At 51.4% G+C, this 21,041-nt stretch overlaps 1 protein-coding gene across 1 annotated transcript; it reads left to right on the forward strand.

The window, feature by feature from the left end:
- Window positions 1-236: 236 nt before the first annotated feature.
- On the forward strand, window positions 237-19,508 carry SLC7A9 (solute carrier family 7 member 9). Its single transcript, XM_039231929.1, has 13 exons — window positions 237-332; window positions 2,195-2,342; window positions 2,611-2,853; window positions 3,214-3,339; window positions 3,572-3,671; window positions 4,455-4,499; window positions 4,976-5,099; window positions 6,740-6,843; window positions 13,091-13,187; window positions 14,246-14,395; window positions 16,916-17,090; window positions 18,812-18,925; window positions 19,342-19,508. The coding sequence occupies exons 1-12, from the start codon at window positions 237-239 to the stop codon at window positions 18,874-18,876; spliced, it is 1,473 nt and encodes a 490-aa protein (XP_039087860.1). The 3' UTR covers window positions 18,877-18,925; window positions 19,342-19,508.
- Window positions 19,509-21,041: the final 1,533 nt, after the last annotated feature.

The raw sequence follows: 21,041 nt of genomic DNA on the forward strand, positions 1-21,041 counted from the left end.
AGCCCCCTTCTCCACAGCATCAACAGCGGTCAGGACCGGTGTTATCCCCAGAATCTACCCTGGACCGGTAGCATAGTAGCTACTAATCTGCTTTTGAAGTTGGGCCCCACAGGCCAGGAGGGTCTGCGGAGGGGGACCCTCGCTGAGCCCGTGTCTGGATCTTGTCCGCTAGAGCATCTGCTAAGTCAAGGCCCAGGCCCTCCTCGCGGCCATCTCAGAAGTGGCAGGAGGGGAACATGGAGGGGACAAGCCTGAGGAACCGGAGAGAAGATGAGAAGTCGCTCCAGAGTATCCAGAGTAAGGAACCCAAGACCACGACTCTCCAGAAGGAGGTAAGGTTGGACCCCCGGCACCAGCCCTTCCCGGGTCAAGTGCAGCAAGGAGCCACCCCGGGTGAAGTCCCTGCTGATCTGCATTGTAAAGCGCATCTCTAAGTGAACAATTCTCTGGACGTACCTCCTTCCCCCTGGCCAGTGAACTCAGCATTTTCTCAAGAGGTTAATGCATGTGCTTCTGTGTGCCTGGCGGGTACCCGGAGGGGCTGGTGTTTGCCCGGACCGATGGCCTCATGGGGATGGTCAGAGAGGACTTTCTGATGTTGGAGTCCCCTCTCTGGTGTCTTCACCAAGAATCTGCCCCTTGTGTGTCCTCGTATTCCTTTAGCGATGGGAAACTCCTTCTGCTTTAGTGTGTCTAGCAGGGTGGCACGTGTGACGTGGGTGTGACACGAATGAGCCGAGATGGAATGTATGTAGTCATGAGCCCTAGAGGGGGCCAGTGTCATGTGGGGCTGGCAACAGAGCTGCAGGGAAGGGGAGTTTGGCGGGGGGGCGGGGGGAGTAGAGACAGAACAGAGGAGCTCGGTGCAGGTGGATGGGCATGAAGGACAGCTTCAAACTCCCAGGATGAGGACAGAAAGTTCCAGAACAAGATCAGGATGGCATTGAGGGCCCAACTAGTGGGCCGAGCTCCAGGCAGAGCCTCTGAGAGCTCCCATGCCTGACGGCAGAGGGGATGGAGGAGGGATTTGGGGGACAGCTCGGCTTGACTGTAGGCCGGCCTGGGATCCGGGGTCCCTAGGAGCCGGCTAACGGGTGCTGCTGCCTGCTGAAAAGCACAGAGCTAAGCCCAGGTGGTCCTCAAGTCATTCCTAAACTCGGGCGGCTTCAGGGTGAATTCAGAGGACCCAGGGCTGGTCAGCCACATGGGCCATCAGGGGAGAAAAGCCGAGACTATCCCACTAGTGCCCACGGCCCCAAGGCCAGAACGGAAGCTGAACCTGCTCCCGGGCCCCACCCTGACTGCGTGTGACCCTTGCTGGCAAGCCACAGCTGGGGACTTCCCTGTTCCTGGGCTCAACCCCTGAGCGCAGCCTCTGCCCCGACCGGCGAGCACGTGCCTGTTCACCTTGGACTCCAGAAGTCAGGCCCCGTGGCTCCTGAGGGCTGACATGATACGTAGGGGCCCGACTCACACACTGTCTCTCTTCAGAGAAGTTCTCGATTCGCATAGAATTCGGATCTTCAGTGTTCAGTTTGATGGGTGTTGACAAACTCATCACCCTAGAAAATTCCCTCTTGCCCCTTTCCAGGTGGACTCCCCCCTAGCCCTGGGTTTCTCTTCCTGTAGGTTAGTTTTGCCTGCTCTTAAATTTCATAGGAACAGATTTCGATGGTACGTGTCCGAGGCGGGACGGGGTGGCATGAAGCTCATACCCTGCAAGATGGCTTCAGCAAAAGTTCACAGCCCCCAAATGTTTCTGCCCCTAGAGGCCTATGTTTCTCCCCCTGCCCCCACCTCTGCTCCTGTGAGGCCAGGGCCCCTGCCCGGACCCCAAACCCTGACTTCATCGTTTGCTAAATCAGCCTTTACCATCTGGGCCCCTTTGTCATAAGAGTGGAGGTTGGGAGACTGGAATCTGAGCCAGGTCTGCCCACTCTGGCCGTATGTCCCTGGACACTAACAGAACCTTTCTGTGCCTCTATTTTCCCCTCTGTCAAATGGGGGTCATGAGGCCGTGGTGAGGATGAACCGACTTGATGTAAGCAAAGCCCGGTGTTGCCGCTGCAACAGCACAAGCCAGAAGCGCCTTCACCCGGGCTGCGCCAGCTGCGCTGAGGGAGGGGAGGGGGGAGAGGGCCACCCGCGTCCCCGGTGGGGACACTAACGCCCCTCCCCCTCCCCCACACCCAAGGTGGGCCTACTCAGCGGCATCTGCATCATCGTGGGCACCATCATCGGCTCTGGGATCTTCATCTCCCCCAAGTCTGTGCTCAGCAACACGGGAACCGTGGGGCCCTGTCTCATCATATGGGCGGCCTGTGGGGTCCTGGCAACACTGGGTAACAAAGACGACCCTCCCTGGCGAGCTCTCCCTGCGGAAGGTGGGGACGGGCTGTGTGAGCACCATCTGTGTCCTGGCCTTGCTGTTGCCCGGGTTCCTTTCAATGCCCATGGGCGACCAGGGGTAAACTGGGCCGCTCTGGAAAGAGCAGGATGGTCTGCTGGGAAAGCCACGGCGGCCTGCATGGGCGTGGCCCCAGAGGGGCGGGGGCAACCAGGGCCACTCCTCACCAGGGGCCTGAGGGGACCCCCCCCCCTGTGTTCCAGGTGCCCTGTGCTTTGCAGAGCTTGGCACGATGATCACCAAGTCGGGCGGCGAGTACCCTTACCTGATGGAGGCCTTCGGGCCCATCCCTGCCTACCTCTTCTCCTGGACCAGCCTGTTCGTCATAAAGCCCACATCCTTTGCCATCATCTGCCTCAGCTTTTCTGAGTACGTCTGTGCGCCCTTCTACTCAGGCTGCAGTCCCCCTCAGGCTGTCGTGAAATGCCTGGCTGCCGCGGCCATCCGTGAGTACCCGAGTGTGACACCCCGGGCTGGGGCAAGAAAGACTCGGCACGGGGGACGTGGGGAGACTGGCCTCGGCTCCACCACACCCAGAAAGAGGCTGGTGGGCCTGGAGGCACTGGTGAGAAGCGGGGCAGCGTCTGGTGGGGGCGCGGATCTCTGGAGGTGGGCTGTCCCTCAAGGCAGGGCTCACCTGGGGACTGGCTGCTTCCCCCTTCCTAGGACCCAGAGGCCCCCGCTGAGCACACTTGATGGATGAGGTGGTGGAGAGGGCAGGATAGGGGGACAGGAGACCCCGGGGAAAGGAGGGAGGTGCTGAGCCCAGGGACACACGATGTGCCCCCCACTCTGGCCCTTTCCAGTGCTCATCACCACGGTGAACTCGCTGAGCGTGCGGCTTGGGAGCTACGTCCAGAACGTGTTCACGGGGGCCAAGCTGGTGATTGTGGCCATCATCATCATCAGCGGGCTGGTCCTCCTGGCCCAAGGTGACCAGCGGCTGGAGGGGAGGGCGGGTGGCACTCAGGCTGTGCTCTGAGGCCTGTGTCTCAGGAAGCCAGCTGGCACGAGCTCAGCAGAAAGCGCCTGTGGTTTCCCTGCTTTTCAGAGCTTGTCTGATAGCCTGAGGCCACGGTTCGTGTCCTTCTGTCTCATGGGGACGATGCAGGGTCCCAGTGTGGTCCTCTGACACCCACCATCTGCTGTCTGGCTTCATTACAGGAAACACAAGGAATTTTGAGAATTCTTTTGAGGGCACAAAACTGTCTGTGGGAGCCATCAGTCTGGCATTTTATAATGGCCTCTGGGCATACGACGGATGGTAAGGCGCTCTGAGATGCCCCCCAATCCCCCGCCCCCTGCCACCCCACCGTCTGGCTGGGGTTTCTCAGGCTACAATGCTGAAACCAAGGAGAGCAAGGACCTCCCCTTCCTAGGGCTTGGGGGGGGCCCTAAAGTTCACTTCCATGTCTCCATTTGGTTCAGTGCCCGCCGCCCCTTCTGTTCTCCTCGGACCCCACAGATGCCGAAACCAATTCCCCTTTCCCGGCCTGCAGCAGGCCTGAGCTAGAAGCTTCGCGGGACACAGATAGGCTCAGCCGAACTGGAGGCCGTCAGGGCTGCCCAGGAGCCCAACAAGGCACCAGTTTGCTGTGGCACTTCCTTTTCACCCTGGGAAATACTGGGCACAGTGGACGAGACTCTGTTTATGCTCCATGAGGAAGAAGGGTGGCCCTCCGTGGCCCTGCTCCTTCCCTCGTGCAAAGCAGCTTTCATTCTCCTTCCAAAGCAGCTTTTATTCTCCTTCCAGACAGTGACTTAACAGTTTTTCAAAGCAGCCTGGGGACCTGTGCCTCCCCAATAATTCTCAAAAACCCCCACGATTCCCATGAACAGCAAAGACGTATCACTGACAGACATGCAGACCTCGGGAGCCCCACCTGATGGGCTGTGTCTGAAAGATGTTACCCTGAATTCCTGCAGGAGAACTTTCTCTGTGGTGGAGGGTCCTCAATGAGGCTGACCTTTACCTTTACGTGGTATTTCATAAGCTTAGCAAAGAAGGTCGAAATTATGTTAACTCCTGTTCCTTTTCTTTCTCTAGGAATCAACTCAATTACATCACGGAAGAACTTAGAAACCCTTTCAGGTAGGAAAACGGAATTGGGCAGAGACAGTGGGCCGGCAAGCACGTTTCTCTTCCCCAAGCACAAAGTGGACCCCCTCCCATAGTGCAGATGGTTCCTTATAAGCTCATGTACATCCGCTCATCAGAGCCTGGTTTTGCTGTGGGCAGTGGAATCATTGCAGAGAGGATGGATGAACCCCAACTTTATCTTGGGCTTATTATGCTTTATGAACAGTTCAACCTCCCACCCTGGAGTCTAAGAAGGGAGGGTTCTTCCTCATTTGAAAATGTCACATCCCACAGCCCCTGCTTGTTGCGGGGGGGGGGGGGGGGGGGGGCTCTGGAGGCAGCAGTGATCCCAGCCCATCGCAGGGAGAGGTGGATGGCCCATCGGGCGGGTGGGAAGAAAGGACTGGATGGAGACGGCAGTTGTGTGAGGCCGTCACGGGATGCTCCGGGCTGACCCTGGGTCCCTGCCCCTCCCCCCCCACCCCCAGAAACCTGCCCTTGGCCATCATCATCGGGATCCCACTGGTGACAGGCTGCTACATCCTCATGAACATTTCCTACTTCACCGTGATGACTCCGACCGAGCTCCTGCAGTCCCAGGCGGTGGCTGTGGTGAGGGCCCGGGGTCTGTGGGGAGGGCGCAGGGTCTGTGGGGAGGGCGCGGGGTCTGTGTGGAGGGCGCTGGGCTCTCTGGGGAGGGCGCTGGGGTCTGTGGGGAGGGAGTGGGGTCTGTGGGGAGGGCGCTGGGGTCTGTGGGGAGGGCGCTGGGGTCTGTGGGGAGGGCGCTGGGGTCTGTGGGGAGGGTGCGGGGTCTGTGGAGAGGTCGCGGGGTCTGTGGGAGAGGTCGCTGGGGTCTGTGGAGAGGTCGCTGGGGTCTGTGGGGAGGGTGCTGGGCTCTGTGGGGAGGGTGCTGGGCTCTGTGGGAAGCGGAGATACCCTCTCGGGATGAGGGAAATAATCGTCTAGGACACGAGCAGAGGGAACAGGTTACGGCCAGCAGCGAAGACCCACCTGTGATGGAAGACCGTCAGCAGGTGGAAGTTTCTGTCTGTGGCCTGGGCGTGCGCACAGAGCGCAGGCAGGCCAGGGCTGATTTCCTGCAGCGTTGGGGTTTTGACACACACACATGCATGTGAGAAAGCACAAGGGAGGGATGGAAGGAGGGAATTAGAACAACGGACTGTGCAAGTTACACTGGTCATGGAGGGTCTCAATGCCAAGGAGGATGGGTGTGAGGGTCTACAGAAAAGGTGGGGAGGGGCCCAGGTGCTTGAGGCCTCAGGGAGCTGGGGCGGGACAGGAAATGAACTGGAAACAGGCGACGGACGGGGGCAGGGCGAGATGCCATCTTGGTTATGATGAGGTCACTGACCACAAGGACAGGTGGCTGAGGCGCAGGGAGAACAGGGTCATGCTGAGCGAGGGGGTCAAAGAAGGAGGGGTCAACTCCTTGACCCCTTGACTTCCATGAGGGGCCATCGTGTTGGAAGGAAATTGAGATGATGAAAAATTAGCACAGGGAGGGGTGGAGAGGAGATGTCTGTTACTCGGTGTTAGTGGGGGACAGTAACGTATCCCCGAAATGGAGAAGGCACTCTGAGCCTGGAAAACAAAGTGCTAACTCCCTACAGTTTACACAGGGTTCTATGCAGGCTAACTTCCTGACAGGGGAATCGGGTGGAGGTTGATCCAGGCTCTGTGCAGTTATTCTCTGCAAAGTCCGGGCCTTGGTCCACAGATTTTAGAGAGCAAGGGGATGCGCAGAAGGGCACTGGAGTGAGATCAAAGGGTCAGCGTCCACCCAGTTGACAGCCAACCTTTAATTACACCTTGTGGCGCCACCTGTGTACCAGGAAGGGGAAAGACCATGTTCTAACAGAGTCCTGGGAGGGCAGAACAAGCTTCCTCTCCTCCGGACCTTGGCGGGCATTTCTAGGGTAGGGATGTTAATCCTCAAGGGGCCGGGAACACGTCGCCCCAGTGATTATCCAGCAAACATGAATGGGACAGAAGGCCAAGGATGCAGTTAGTTTTGTCCGCTCTGCCACAGTTTGGGAGGCGGGGGTGGGGAAGAAGAAGTTGTGTTCTTGTGAAGTGGTTCTTTGCTTTCTCCTCTCCCAGAGGGAGTGAGAGGCAGTGCCCCCCCAGCGGTGGGGGCCTGGGCCCCCGAGGAGAGCCCCGCAGCTTCCTTGGGACCCAGTGCTCCTGGGGACAGTGCAAGACCCTCAGGACTCCTCTGCTTCTCTCTGCAGACATTTGGCGACCGCGTTCTCTATCCGGCCTCTTGGGTGGTTCCGCTGTTCGTGGCCTTTTCCACCATCGGTGCCGCCAACGGGACCTGCTTTACGGCAGGCAGGTAGGGGACCCTAGCATTCACCAGGGGGGCGGCCAGCAGAGCCCATTCCACACTTGAGGGAAAGAAGACTCAGGGTGAAAGTCCTCGGGCTCTGCCAGGCTAACACATCATGGCATAACAGAAAACCCAAAGTCTAACTGGAATTTGAATAAAAACTTAAAAAAAAAAAGAAAAGAAAAGAAAACCTAAAGTCCTGGAAAGGGAGCAAAAGGCGTGGCCAAGCTGGCACACTGGCACCGGGCAACGCGCCCCACTGAAGGGAGGCCCCAGCTTCCTCGTCAGCAGGGAGCAACGTCCCCAACCTCACAAGGCGGAGCCTGGGGACACAGGGTGGCAGACACGCTGGTGCTACTTTTCACCTTATCCTGCCTTTCACCTAATGATGCTTCTTGGACATCTTCCCACATTGAGCATAGACCTAACCTAGATGAGGTAGTCACAGTTTAGGCTTTCAGGCCACGGGAGTCCGTCGCTCCTTAGCTCTGCCAGCGGAGCGCGAAGGCCAATGGCTGGGGTTCTGTTCTGCCTGCACTGTGTTCACACAAGCAGGCGTGAACCCACACAAGCAGGGTTCACCAGCCCCTGGCAATCCCCTGGCCCCTCCCGGTCCAGAGGCAGTTAACAGCGGTGTTGGGTTCCGTTTTATGATGTAGCACAGTTTAACATGACCTCACCTGGCGGGCTGAGTGGGGGCGGTGCTCATAAACACTGACACAGGGGACATTCTGGAACATGTCTTTGCCCAAAGGTTCAGCGTTCTGAATGGACAGATTTCCAGAGAGTGGGACCGCCAAAGCTTACGCTTACTCACATGCCACAAAATCATTCTTCTGAAGCTGGACCCAAGCACAGACTGCGCTGGGCCAGCAGCATCCCTTCTTCAAAAGCATTTGGCTATTCTAGACCCTTTGCGTTTCTCTATGAATTCGAGAATCTACTCGTCAATTTCTACGGCAAGGCCCTCAAGGACTTCGATGAGGGCTGCGTGGAACCCGTAGAGCAATTTGGACAGGGCTGCCATTTTAACGTTATTGATGGTTCTAATCTGGGGCAAGGACCCTCTCCCTTTACTTAGGTCTTCATTTTTTTCACAGACTTTTTTGAGCCGTTTCAGTATTTGCCTTTTGTATATATCTTGTCAGAGTCACCTCAAAATATTCCATTTTTTGGTGCTATTGTAAATGGTATTTAAGCATTTTTCAGTTACTGATTGTTTGCTGCTAATACTTAAAAACATAATTTCAGTAGCTCTGCTGTGGTTTAAATACCACAAAACTTGGTAATTACACAATTCTATGATTTCAGTAAATTTATTAAGCTGTGCAAATGTCCTCACAGACATTTCTAGAATGTTCAATTCTAGAACATTTCCATCAGCCCCAAAAGTCCACTCTGGCCTAATTGCAGTTAATCCCTGCTCCCACCTCCAGCCCTAGACCATCACTGACCTACTCCTGTGTCTATAACTTTGCATTTTCTAGATATTTCACTTAAGTGGAGTAATACAGTATGTCATTGGCATCTGGCTTTCTGTCACGTAGCATGTAAGTTTTGAGGGCCATCCATGGCATAGCATATACCTGCTCATTCCTTTTACCTGCTGAATCGTATTCCACTGTCCAGATATACCACATTTTGTTCATCCATTCACAGGTGGATGGAGGTTTGCATTGCTTCGAGTCGGGGCTATTATGAACAGTGCTGCTATGAATTCACACATGTGTTTGTGTAGACGTATGTTTTCATTTCTGTCAGGTAGACTGCTAGGAATAGAATTGCAGGCTCATATAGTAAATCTGTGATCAACTTTTACAGAAACAGCTTAACTGTTTTCTAAGTGGTTTGTTCCATAATTTCTATTAGCAATACGTGAGCATTCCAGTTTCTCCACATCCTCACTAACACTTGGTGTTGTCTTTTTAATTACAGTCTTTCTAGTGTGTATTAGCTATGTCATTGTGGTTTTAACTACATTTCCTTAATGACTAATGATACTGAGGATCTTTTTATGTGCTGATTAGCCATTCATAGATCTTCTGATGAAACTATTCAAATCTTTTGTCCAATTTTCAAAAAATTTTAAATGTTTTTAATGTTTATTTTTGAGAGAAACAGAGACAGAATGTGAGTGGGGAAGGGGCAGAGAGAGATAGGGAGACACAGAATCTGAAGCAGCTCCAGGCTCTGAGTCAGCAAAGAGCCTGACACAGGACTTCAACTTGTGGACCGCGAGATCACAACCTGAGCCGAAGTCAGACTCAACCCACTGGGCCACTCAGGGGACCCTTTTGCCCACTTTTTAAATTGGGCTCTTTGTCATCTTATTAAGTTGTAAGAATTCTTTATATATTATGGATACAACTCCTTTATCAGGTATCTGACTTGCTCATATTTTCTCCCAGGCTATGGCTTGTCTTCTCATTATTTTTTAATGTTTATTTTGAGAGAGAGAGAGAGCACACCTGCACACATCAGCTGGGGAGAGGCAGTGGCAAAGAAGGAGAGAAAGAACCCTGAGCAGGCTCCAAGCTGTCAGCACGGAGCCCTATGTGGGGCTTGATCTCACAAACTGTGGGATCATGACCTGAGCTGAAATCAAAAGTCCAACACTTAACCCATTGAGCCACCCAAGCTCCCCATCTTCTCATTTCCTTAGTGGTTTTTTGAAACATGTTTTTAACTTTGACAAAGCCCTGTTTGTCACTGTTCACGTGTCATGGTTTTGTTACCATATCTAAGAGCCTTTATGCAACCCAAGACCACGAAGATTTTTGTTTTACCCCAGAAGTTCTATGTTCTATAGGCTTAGCCCCCACATTTAGGTATATGATCCATTTTGAGTTAAGTCTGTATCATTCATGTGCCTATGCAGCTTGGGGGTGGCCTGGGACTTGTGCTGTATTGAATTATGTTGGAGAGAATTTATTGTGGGGTCAAATCTACGACTTCTGCTTCCTGGCTTCTGAGTTTTCTATCTCACATAGACAAACTCTTCACCTTTCAACACCACCACCCATGTTTTCTTCCAGCGTTTTACTTTCGCTCTTTGATCAATCTGGACTGTATTTTGATATGAGGCATAGATCTCACGCCCCACCCTCACCCCCAGACCTCTACCTGTTGTCCCAGGTCCTACTCATAGTCTGTCCTTTCTCCTACTGGTTTGAATGCCACCGCTGTGCCCAGCGTGCCAGGTTCACTCCACTTTACCCACGGGCCTGTCCTGTGCAATCACCATGCAACACTCTGGCCACACAACCCTGGGGAGAATGAGTGCTCCCACATCCGTGCTCCCCTCCTCCTTGCCCGCTCAGCCCTCCAGCCACAATTGCGGTGATGGTGTCCAGTCCCCAAAGTCCTGCTTGTTTTCTGAGCGTGTGAAGTTTGCGGAGGGTTGGAAGCATGAGAGGTTTACAGCGTGAGGTCACAGCGCCACCTGTCTGTCTGCTTCCAACTGGTGACTCCTTTGCTCCCAGTTTACTCGGCTTGTTCTGGGAACTAATCCGAACATAAACCATGTTTATGTCTCTTTCAAAGTTCAAATGTGTACTTTTACATAGACAGGCCCTTTTGGCCTTTGTATTTCTGACTTGGGATTTTATCGTATTGCAGTCAGAGTGGGATCTTTATGATCTCACTTCTTCGGAAGCTTTAAGCCTTCCCTGTGGCTCGCTGCCGTTCTTGTAGATGCTGCCGGGGGTCTACAGAGGAAGGTGTATTGTGTTCATGCCTTCTCGATTTTTAGATCATCATCAAACTTGTGCCTTGACTGTTCAAATCTGCTCTCAGTGGATTTGTCAGGTTTGGCTTTCTCTTTCAAGGGCTTCTGTTTTTAGTGAAAACTTTTTGCACTCATTCTATGCTCTCTGATATTGATACTGCAGACGCTGCAGGCTTCACGATGCTGCTTTTGGTAACACATCCCATCCCTCGTACCTTCCATCGGCCTCATTGGGCTCTGGCTTGTCCCTTTCAACAAGCCCCCAGGGCATCTGGAATCACTTTTGATGTGATTACCATTACAGTGGGACTAATCTCCGACATACTGTGGATTTTTGGCTTTTAAAAAATCGTATTCTGACTTATTGTCCATCAAATGTTTTTTTTTTTTTCTTCTGCTGCTGCGGTGGAAGTTCTATTTCTATTCTTTTAGCAATTACTCATCAAATTGAACTTGAATACCTAACAGAGTCTACTAGCATCTCTGTTCTCTCCCCTCTCCTGCAAGGGACTCTCCCTTTCACACCGCCCAGTATAGGTCAGCTACACCTTGTCTATCAAGCTGCCGTGTGCGTGACAAAAATCAAAAATCCAATACTTATGACGGGGTTCGTGAGCAAATGGCTAAGAAAGAGTTCTTGAGATGTCTTTGGTGCAAAATGGTGATTTTCTTATAGCACGGGGATAGGACCCGAGGACAGAAAGAGCTGCACTGGGATCGTGCGGAGTGACGGACTATAAACTTTTAAATTTGGGGCGGGGAGGGGGAGAGAAACGAAGTTTCTAAGGGATTTTTTGGAAGCAAGGCTTCAGGACCTTGAGGGGCTAGCTGCTGGTAAGACAAAGTTACTTTTAGTCTTTCATAAAACATAAACATGAAGGCACCAAGGTGGCCCCGAGGTCCTCAGAAGGAAGGTCAGGCCACTATCAGCGGGCTACGAGCTGTACGATTTAAGCTACATTTCCCTCGCCTTTGTTTCCCTCATCGCTTACATACACACCAACGTGTTTTACTGCTGTCTCCTTAACATGGCTTCTTCAGTCAAGTCCTTCTGAGTTCAGTATGCATTTGTTCTTAGAGTAGACTTTTTTCATTTTTATTTTTATTTTTTACAAATAGTTTATTGTCAAATTAGTTTCCACATAACACTCAGTGCTCATCCCACAAGTGTCCTCCTCCATGCCCATCCCCCCTTCCCCCCCACATCCATCAGTCCTCAGTTTTTGTCAGCATTCAAGAGTCTCTCATGGTTTGCCTCTCTCCCTTTCCCCCACCATTTCCCCCCTTCTTCTCCCCCTTGTTCCTCCGTCAAGTTCCTCCTAATCCTCCTATACGTGCAAACGTATGATATTTGTCCTTCTCTGCCTGACTTATTTCGCTCAGCATAACACCCTCAAGGTCCATCCATGTTGCTACACATGGCCAGATTTCATTCTTTCTCATTGCCATGTAGTATTCCATGGTATAGATAAACCACGTCTTCTTGATCCATTCATCATAGCTTCCAATGAGGAATGGAGGGCAGACTGTGTCGTAGTTACCTTGTTATCTACATGTGTATTTATTCAGCCAGTCGTCTTGAATGGTAGTTTAGCTCTTACAGCACAGGAATCTGAACACCAACTCTCCCTATCGCTTCGAAAAGCTTCTCATTCCACGTCTGCTATGGTTCTACTTGTCCTGATTTTGCAGTTAATCTTTTAAATGTGGCTTCCACGCTACTGTTTGTATCTGGGTATGTTTTTATTTGTCTATAGCTGGACTTCATTCGAAAGGTGTTTTTCACTTCCACGAAAGCTCTCTGCCCTGCTGTTTGCTTTACCCCGTTTAATATATTCGGGCTTCTCCCAGTTTCTTAATTTCTTGTCTACAGTTTCCATTTCTCTACACTTGATAACTCAGATCACTCAGATCTAGTTTCTAATTTATTTTTTCACTGGCACCTGGTATATCAGTTGTTGATTTTTAAATAACGGTAATTTTTCATTTTTTAGAAATTGGCTTTTTTTTTTTTTTTTAACATTTTAAACCTAGTCTTTCAGATTACTGAATCACCAGGAGTCCTTGGTGGGTGGGGAGAACCAAGCTGTTTGTTTACAGTCTGCTGACCCTCCCCACCCCAGTGTGTTTTGTTTTTCATTTTGAAATATGGAAATTCTGTACAGCTTGGATTTAGGAAGTGCCAGCCCCCCCCCGCCCCGTGTTTGCTTCTGTTGGGTGCTCCAAGCACAGGGTCCACCAGCCCTGGACTGGTCTTTCCATTCGCGTCTCGCGTAACTTGAGGACACAGAGCAGATGAAGTCTGTTCCTGCAAAGTCCTCCCCAGGCCCGAGGGCAGCCCCACGCTCTCCCTCAGTCACGTGACCCACGGCACCAGGCCACATCGCCCACTTCCCCCGAACTCAACTCGCCCCCAGAGACTGACTCCCCCTGAAGACACCAGGCTCCGACTGAGTCCCTTTCTCCGTGGCCTTGGTAGTGAGCCCAGCGACGGTACAACAGCCGGCTGTATGATCGCTTTTCCAGGCTTGTGTACGTGGCGGGCCGGGAAGGCCACATGCTCAAAGTGCTCTCCTACATTAGCGTCAGGCGCCTCACTCCAGCCCCTGCGATCATCTTTTATGTAAGTATGAATTCCACCATGAGAACACCCTCTTAAAGGCAGAGAGGCCCTGAAGGAAACTGCTATTGCTAAGCCCAGTGGTTTTCCAATGGCCCAGGCTCCCTTAGTCCTCGACGAGAGGCAATGTCTGCTCCTCGTTCTGAATTATCCATGAAGGACATGGTTGCCTCCAACCTTGTATCCTCCACGCGTCTTACAGGTACATTTGTATGTCCAGACCCCTGCTAACAAACTATCCCAAAGCCCACTAGCTTACGGCGAAGGAGAATAAGGCATTTAATGAGGTGGCTACTGAGAACTACTTCTCATGTGGCCCAGTAATTTAACCGTCATGGCGTCCTTGAGCGGGAGAGGTGGCCCTTGGACATCCTCTGCCTAGACTTTCTCAGTGGGGGACAGTCCTTGGTCCTGTGCAACTGTCTCCGGCACCTAGGGCCATCCAAGCCCAGCCTCGGGCTAGACTCCTTCCACCGCAAAGGAGAACACTGCTCTCCATCAGCCTGTACCCACTCAAGATGAGGAGAGGGCCCAAACACAGAGCCCAGGCCATGCAGTGAAGGCAAGGCAGGGCCAGACGAAGGCCATGTTGCAGCCCAGGGCCCTCTCCCCTGGTAAAGACTCTCCAGCAGGAAAACTTATCAGAAAGCTGGAGGGGCGCCTGGCTGGCTCAGTCGGTAGAGCATGTGACTCTTGATCTCGGGGTTGTGAGTTCAAGCTCCACAGTGGAAATAGAGATTACTCAAAAAAATAAAATCTTAAAAAAAAAATTCTTTTTAAAGAACTCGGGTGTGATATATACATGCATGTTTTGTGTTCCCCCTGCTTGTAACTGCAACTTCAAAGAGTCACAAATTTTCCAAATTCTTTCCATCAGGCCTCGGGGAGAACACCCATCACAGCCAAAGACTAGTTTAAACCCATCTATGTGGGATACACAGATTTCTGTCATGCAGGCCTCTCCATCCACAGGAAACTCTGCTTCCTTAGCCTCCTGTGAGGTGGGAGGGACCATGATTTTATGTACAAGTGGCCTAAGAATTCACTCTTCTTTCCCCTAGGGTATCATAGCGACGATTTATATCATCCCTGGTGACATAAACTCACTGGTCAATTACTTCAGTTTTGCCGCATGGCTGTTTTATGGCCTGACCATTCTGGGATTGGTGGTCATGAGGTTTACAAGGAAAGACCTGGAAAGGCCTATCAAGGTAGGTTTCATGCCTCAAATGTCACAAGTGGCTTTGCTTTCTTGAAATGGGTTAAAATCTAAGGGCACGCTTTCTATTTCCAACCTGACTCAACTCTTGCATTGAGCATCATAGTTTAGAGTGGAGTTTCCTCCTGAATTTTGGCCCCAGGCCCACTGTAGTGCAGGAGGCCACTAACAACAGTCCGTATCTGTGAACAGTCTGGGGCTCCCTGCCACCTCCCTGGGGTGGGTCTATATAAATGCAAAAAATAATTTATTTTGTTTTGTTTGTGTTAGGGGCTTTTTGTTTTGCTTTGGGAAACAATGGTACTATTGAATTCTTACAATAACAAATGCAGATATAAGAACAAGGTTGGGGCGGGGGGGGGGGCGCCTGGGTGGCTCAGTCCGTTGAGCATCAGATTTCAGCTCAGGTCATGATCTCATGGCTCATGAGTTTGAGCCCCGCATCGGGCTCTATGCTGACAGCTCAGAGCCTGGAGCCTGCTTTGAATTCTGTGTCTTCCTCTCTCTCTCCTCCATTGGTGCTAGGTCTCGGTCTTTCCAAAAAAAAAATGTTAAAAAAAATAAACTTCTTAAAAAAACAAGGAGGTAGGAAAGCTGAGGGCTTAAGTAAATTGGACAAGAGCAGCATCATGTCTTTAGCCTTAGGATTCTGTGTCAGAAGCGTGCCTAGCGGTCTTCCTGGTACCGCAGCCAAGTCTCTGCAGTTAGCAGAGACATGGAATCTGGCATTTGCACTTCTGTCAGGTCATCTGGCAAGCAAATCATGACAGTAGAACAGGTTTTTTTTAATGTTTTATTTCTGAGAGACAGCATGAACAGGGGAGGGTCAGAGAGAGAGGGAGACACAGAATCTGAAACAGGCTCCAGGCTCTGAGCTAGCTGTCAGCACAGAGCCCGATATGGGGCTCAAACCCACAAACTGTGAGATCATGACCTGAGCCGAAGTCAGACACTTAACCGACTGAGCCACCCAGGCTCAGGTTGTTTTTTAAGGAGATAGTTTATCGAATATACCGCAAGAGAACAACAGGCAGGTCAGCAAAACAGACACTGTCTGCTTGTAGAACAGATCTTTAATCGGGACAAAATCCCTCAAACAAAAAGAATTTGGCAGAAAATAACAGAAGATAGAGGAAAAAGGACCTAACACATGTATAACTGGAGTCCCTGATGAAAAAAAATAAAAGCAACAGAAATTTTTTTAAAATTTGTTTTATATTTGAGAGAGAGCATGCACAATAGAGTGGGGGAAGGGGCAGAGAGAGAGGGAGACACAGAATCCAAAGCAGCCTCCAGGCTCTGAGCTGTCAGCACAGAGCCTGATGTGGGGCTTGACTCCGTGAACCACGAGGTCCTGACCTGAGCCGAAGTCAGACACTTAACCGACTGAGCCACCCAGGCGCCCCTAAATTATAATATTTTAAAAATTGGAAGGAAAAAAACGACATCCCTTGAAACTGAAAACAAACAAAAAAAGAAACCTTACTCTGTAACCAGTAAATGACAAAAGCATGTGAAGAACCAAGTGTGATAATTTGAATGACTCTCCCTATGGTCATACTCTGAGGTTAAAAAGAACTACAGGAAATTTTTCACTTCATAGCACTGCGTACTGCGTACAGCAGTAACTACTTGCGGCAGTGGTGTGGATATAGCACTGGCACAGTTACTTTGCGTGTCTATTACAGGCACACCATAGGACAAAGTAACTATGCTAAAGCCATTTAAGAAACAAGATTTTCAGAAGTGTAATAAAAAAAGACAGAAGTCTACAGTAAGGAAAAAATGAAAGCTTACCTTTGAATTGGAAATAGCAGTTCATACTGCTGTGAATCTTGAAAAGAAAGTATCTTCTGTCCCTGTAAAAGGACAGTGAGTACTCCAACCACCCAGATTATGGTTTCTAAGTGCCATTTCCTACTAAAAGAACACAGCTCCCGGAGAGATGGAGGAATCCAGACCTAGTGGCACGGGCCTCCTCTCCTGCCCCTGAAGCCACTGACTGACCCTGGTGATTCAGAGGTGGCACAATGGACATTAAGGGCTTCCTGATGTGTTACAAAAGGAAACGCCTGTTCCAACTACGAAGTCTTCCTGCCTCCAGTTCCAACTACCAGCGTGTGAGAACTTGGAGGGATAGAGGAGCAAGTTCTCGGGCAATACTCAGACCTTGTATAGGATGAATTATCCAACTCCTACCGCAAATCAATGAGAAGGGAGAGAGACAGACAGGAGGGAATAAACACGTTCAAAATATAAAGTCCTACTCAGAGATGTATACGGAGTATTTCACAGGTAAAATGACACGAAGTCTGGCATTTTCTTTATATTCTAGGAAAATGGGGGGAAAGGCAGATGGAGTTAAGATTGGCAAAATTAAAATTGAATTGAAATTGGAGGAGGGGCACATAGAGTTTACTGTACTCTTTATCAGTGTTTTGTTTTAAATGAAAATTTCAGGAAGGACGTGAATGCACGTGGTCAAATCATGACTCCACTGTCTCGCCCGCAGGTGCCCATTTTCATCCCCATCTTGGTGACTCTCATATCCGTATTTTTGGTTTTGGCCCCAATCATCAGCGAACCTGCCTGGGAGTATCTCTACTGTGTGCTATTTATACTGAGCGGCCTTATATTTTACTTCCTTTTTGTCCACTATAAGTTTGGATGGGCTCAGAAAATCTCAAGTAAGTACCGACACAGGGACTGTGGTGCTGTGAGCGAGGCGCAGACAGGTGCGTCCCGCACCTCCCTGGTCCCAATGTTACCCACTGTCTTATGGCAGCGGCTCAGGCAGCTAGGAAATTTCACCTTCTCAGTGTGACACCTCTGGGGTCCACCCTGTGGCTTCTGCCTTTGTCCCCATCAATTACTGTAACAAGTAGGAAGGGCCATCGCCATCTGCTTTTTTTTTTCCACTGTAAAGCACACATGACATAAAACTGGCCATCCTAACGATTTTTAAGTCTAGGCTTCAGTACCGACAAGTATGTTCCCATTATTGTGCATCCAACCCCCAGAGCCCCTCTCTTTCGCCTGATACACAGACACCATCTGAGGCTCAGTAGCACCCAAGACACCCGGAAGGTGACAGAGCTGGGACGAGGGCCCGAGAGGCACTGCTCTGTCAGCACTGAGCAAGCCCAGCCCCTCAGCTACCTTAGGACAGTTGTTAGGAAGCATAGCTACGTTAGCCACTTCACTTTGGAAAAATAAAAAGTGGAGCCAAGGACATCATCGTGGTGCCAAGTACGCATCACAATGTTGGCGATGTTCGCAGTGTCACATCCTGTGCTGCAGATTCAACAGCGGGAGCCCCCAGCAGCCTCGCCAGGCCAACAGTCCTCCACCACCTGACCACCCTTTCTTGGTCCCCACGTCCCTGTACTGTTTCTAGAAGGCAGGAACTGGGCTGTGCAGTTTCACTGTGCCTCTATGCAACAGCCACCTAGTGTTTATTGAGTAAAGGTGATGAAAAAGAGGCCCCTTCTCCCTCAGCCTGCCTGCGCGGGAAAGCAGGGAACCGCGTCGTCCCCGCAGGCACTGCTGTCTGCTGTTACTTCTGTTGATGCAGCTCAGGGAGCCGGATGAGGTCCGGAAGCGAAACCCGACTGCAAGGCGGTCAGCTCTACCCTGGACTTTGCAGGGGCCGCTCCGCAGCCTGGGCACTTCCTCGCGCGGGGAGCCTGACAGCGGTGGTACAGCGAGAGCGCATCTGTTTCACGTTGACGAACACAGTGAAAGCAACCCCCAAATAGGGCTTTGTTCTTTCTGCCGGGGACACCGTCTCCCCACCGCACAGCCTCCTTCCTCTGCTCAAAGCCCAGAGCTGAGAGGGCTGCAGCCCCACCGCTAGGGACAGGAAAGCCCATTGGTCCTCCTGTACTGGGAGGACAGCCACCTTCCCCTGCCTCAGAGCGTGAGCTCAGATCTGGTCGTCCTGACCGAGACTCTAGCCAGCGGGACCCACAGCCTAGAGGGCAAAACAGGTCTCATGTCTCAGCTTTAGAAAACTCGCTCGAGCTGCTCCCTGCAAAAACTGGGAGGAAGCTGGATTTACGGAGGTGAAAAGAGTAAACTATCTGGATTTTTAGCAAGACGCAGGCCCAGTGACTTCCAACCAAATATCTAACTGTCGGTCAGTGGTAGTTAAATGCACACGTAACAAGTGAGTCCTGCAGATCTTCCCTATAGAGGACAGTGCTTGGTGGCAATAAAATAGCAGGTTCCTGACGCTTTTCCAGGAAATAACTTACCTCCAAAGAGCCCCTGTGACCCCCAGGATGGTTCTGACTCCCTCAGACCCCTGACCCCTGAGCGCGGCTCGAACACAGGACCCTGCCCCATGGGGCGAGAGCCAGGTAACTGCTCCCCTCTAACCGCACCTGTTGGTTGGCTTTTGCTCCAGAGCCCGTCACCATGTACCTTCAGATGCTGATGGAGGTTGTGCCGGCAGAGGAAGCCCCAGAGTAGCAAGCCCAGCCTCCCGGAGCCAAGTTCAAACTGCGATGAATGTATTTTTGTAAGCAGTATTTGTGGTTATTTCTACCTGGTTGTCTCCTCAAGAGAAAAACATATTTGGGTATTCATAATACTGTTATTTTTCCATATCCTCAGTTCTCTGGGCGGGGGTTCTAGAGGGAAGGGATAGGTGTTTGCCAAGGTCAGCAGGGACGATGTAACCTAACCAGAAGGCTGGCAGCCAGCCAAGGGCTCAGGGAAAACTACCACCTTACGGCTGTGACCCTTCAGCGGCGGAGGGGCACATCACATCTGCTTAAATAAAGGGTATTCTTTAAACCAGTGACCGATAAGGTGTGTACAGATACACACATATGTTGCTCTGATTGAAATAGATTTTGAACATATGAAAGTACCAATGTTTTACTGCCTACCCTCCCCATTCTCAGAAGTACTGCTCCCCTGTATTTTACCCAGGATATCCGAGGCGAGTCTATCCTAGGCTGAATGTTGAGGCCCCCACTGCAAAGCTGACTGTCCAGAACCATCTGCAGCCTGGTGCCCAGGATAGGCCCCACCTCAGCCTTCACTGCCACTCTGGTCTAACCAGAAAGGGTGATGAATAAAATTCTATTTTGCATTTGGCACTGAGGGAAAGTACGGTCTAAAAAAATGGAAAATGGCATTTCTGTGAAAGCTGAAATTTTATTGATATACTACAGAAGACATTCACACCACAACTAGGTATGAGAGCAATTTTAGAAGCGTAGAGACAAATGTACTTTCCCTTTGCATTTTGGAAATCTTCCCCAAACATGAAATCAATACGTATTAACAGAACAAAAAGAAACTGGTCATTGTTTCTATTTCACAAGTCGGTGTCTCCGTCTTACAAAAGGTTATTCAGAACCTCAAGTAGCCCATTTAAGAAAAGAAATCAAGACTTTAACCTATAGCTCTGCTTCCCCACTATTTCCCTTTGGCTGTTTGCGAACCACACAGAGAAGCCGGACGAGCCCTCCCCACCCCCCCGCCCCCGCCACTTACGCAGCTCTAGTACCTGCTCTGATTATTTGCTTATGTTTTACAAAAGAGAGTGAATATAAGCGAGCACTGACAGCAGGTGGCCACAGTCACAAGGAAAGCCGCCCAGCTCAGGAGGCCGGGCCACCAGCCCAAAGGCCTCCCCCGGGGGGAGCAAAACTTCTGTTTGCAGAAACTGATGCCTGCTGAGGACACGACAAAATCTTTGCCAGCAAAGACCAGGACTTCCTACTTCCGGAAGAGCCGGCACAATTTAGCCAAGAAAAGGGACAATCACCACTGCACTGTGTGTACCCATGTGACAGCTGGCAGCCAGCCCACGGGGGCCCCGTGGCGGGTGCTGGGGCTGCGGCCGAAGCGAGGGCAGGCCTCGCCAGGAGCAGGATGTCTTATTTTACAGATGAGGAAACTGAGAGCCAGAGTGCGATCCAAACCTGCTCACGGGGCAGCCTGATGACGGGGTTTCCCTATCGTTCAAGCAGTGGCTTATGTACCTGGGACAGACACAGACGTGGACACCTGGGCTTTCTGATGTACAACAAGAATAAAGATCTTGGGGGCAGTCACGATGGTCATGTCCGGTCCCCGTTCTTTCCCGCTTCTAGGCGCAGCGAAGCCACCCATGGGGCTTACACTCTGCTCCTTTCTAACACTTCCAGTGAGTGTGGGCGTCAGGGTCAGGCGCCTGCGCAGTCAGGCAGTGACAGGACACCTTCCTCCGGGGACCCTGCGGGCCGCAGCCCCATCTCAGGATGGCGTTGTGAATGTTTGGGCTCCTCCCACCCCGGTGTCCTGAGGGTCTCCTCCAGGGCTCCCAAGGGTCCTTCCCAGTTTCCACTGAAGAGAAACCTCTGTCCCATTCGCCCAGGGCCCTGCAGCCCAGGGGCTCTTCAGAAGCGGAGGCTTTACCTCCAGAAAGCCCTGGGTCCAGCTGTCAGCTGTTGACGCAGCCCCCTCTTCTCCCCTTGGTCTCTGCATGAGCAGCTACCCGTGCCCTAAGAACACCAGAGCCGTACTCAGAGTTTTGCCGGACCCCAGCCAGCTCAGGGCAGGAAGCTGGAAACCCCAAGTCTTAGGCACACCAGGTTTTCAGCAGCATGCCCAACAGCTCTACGTGAAGAAGCAAACAGATC

The sequence above is a fragment of the Hyaena hyaena genome, unplaced genomic scaffold (genome assembly GCF_003009895.1).
Source record: "Hyaena hyaena isolate Hyena2069 unplaced genomic scaffold, ASM300989v1 scaffold_61, whole genome shotgun sequence".
In the NCBI taxonomy this organism is placed as follows: domain Eukaryota; kingdom Metazoa; phylum Chordata; class Mammalia; order Carnivora; family Hyaenidae; genus Hyaena; species Hyaena hyaena.

Bases quoted from the DNA above. Each gene is read 5' to 3' on its own strand.
- SLC7A9 (XM_039231929.1), top strand. From the start codon at position 237: ATGGAGGGGACAAGCCTGAGGAACCGGAGAGAAGATGAGAAGTCGCTC. The intron at 2,854-3,213 runs GTGAGTACCCGA...GGCCCTTTCCAG, and splicing joins CCTGGCTGCCGCGGCCATCC to TGCTCATCACCACGGTGAAC. The intron at 13,188-14,245 runs GTAAGTATGAAT...TCTTTCCCCTAG, and splicing joins CCCCTGCGATCATCTTTTAT to GGTATCATAGCGACGATTTA.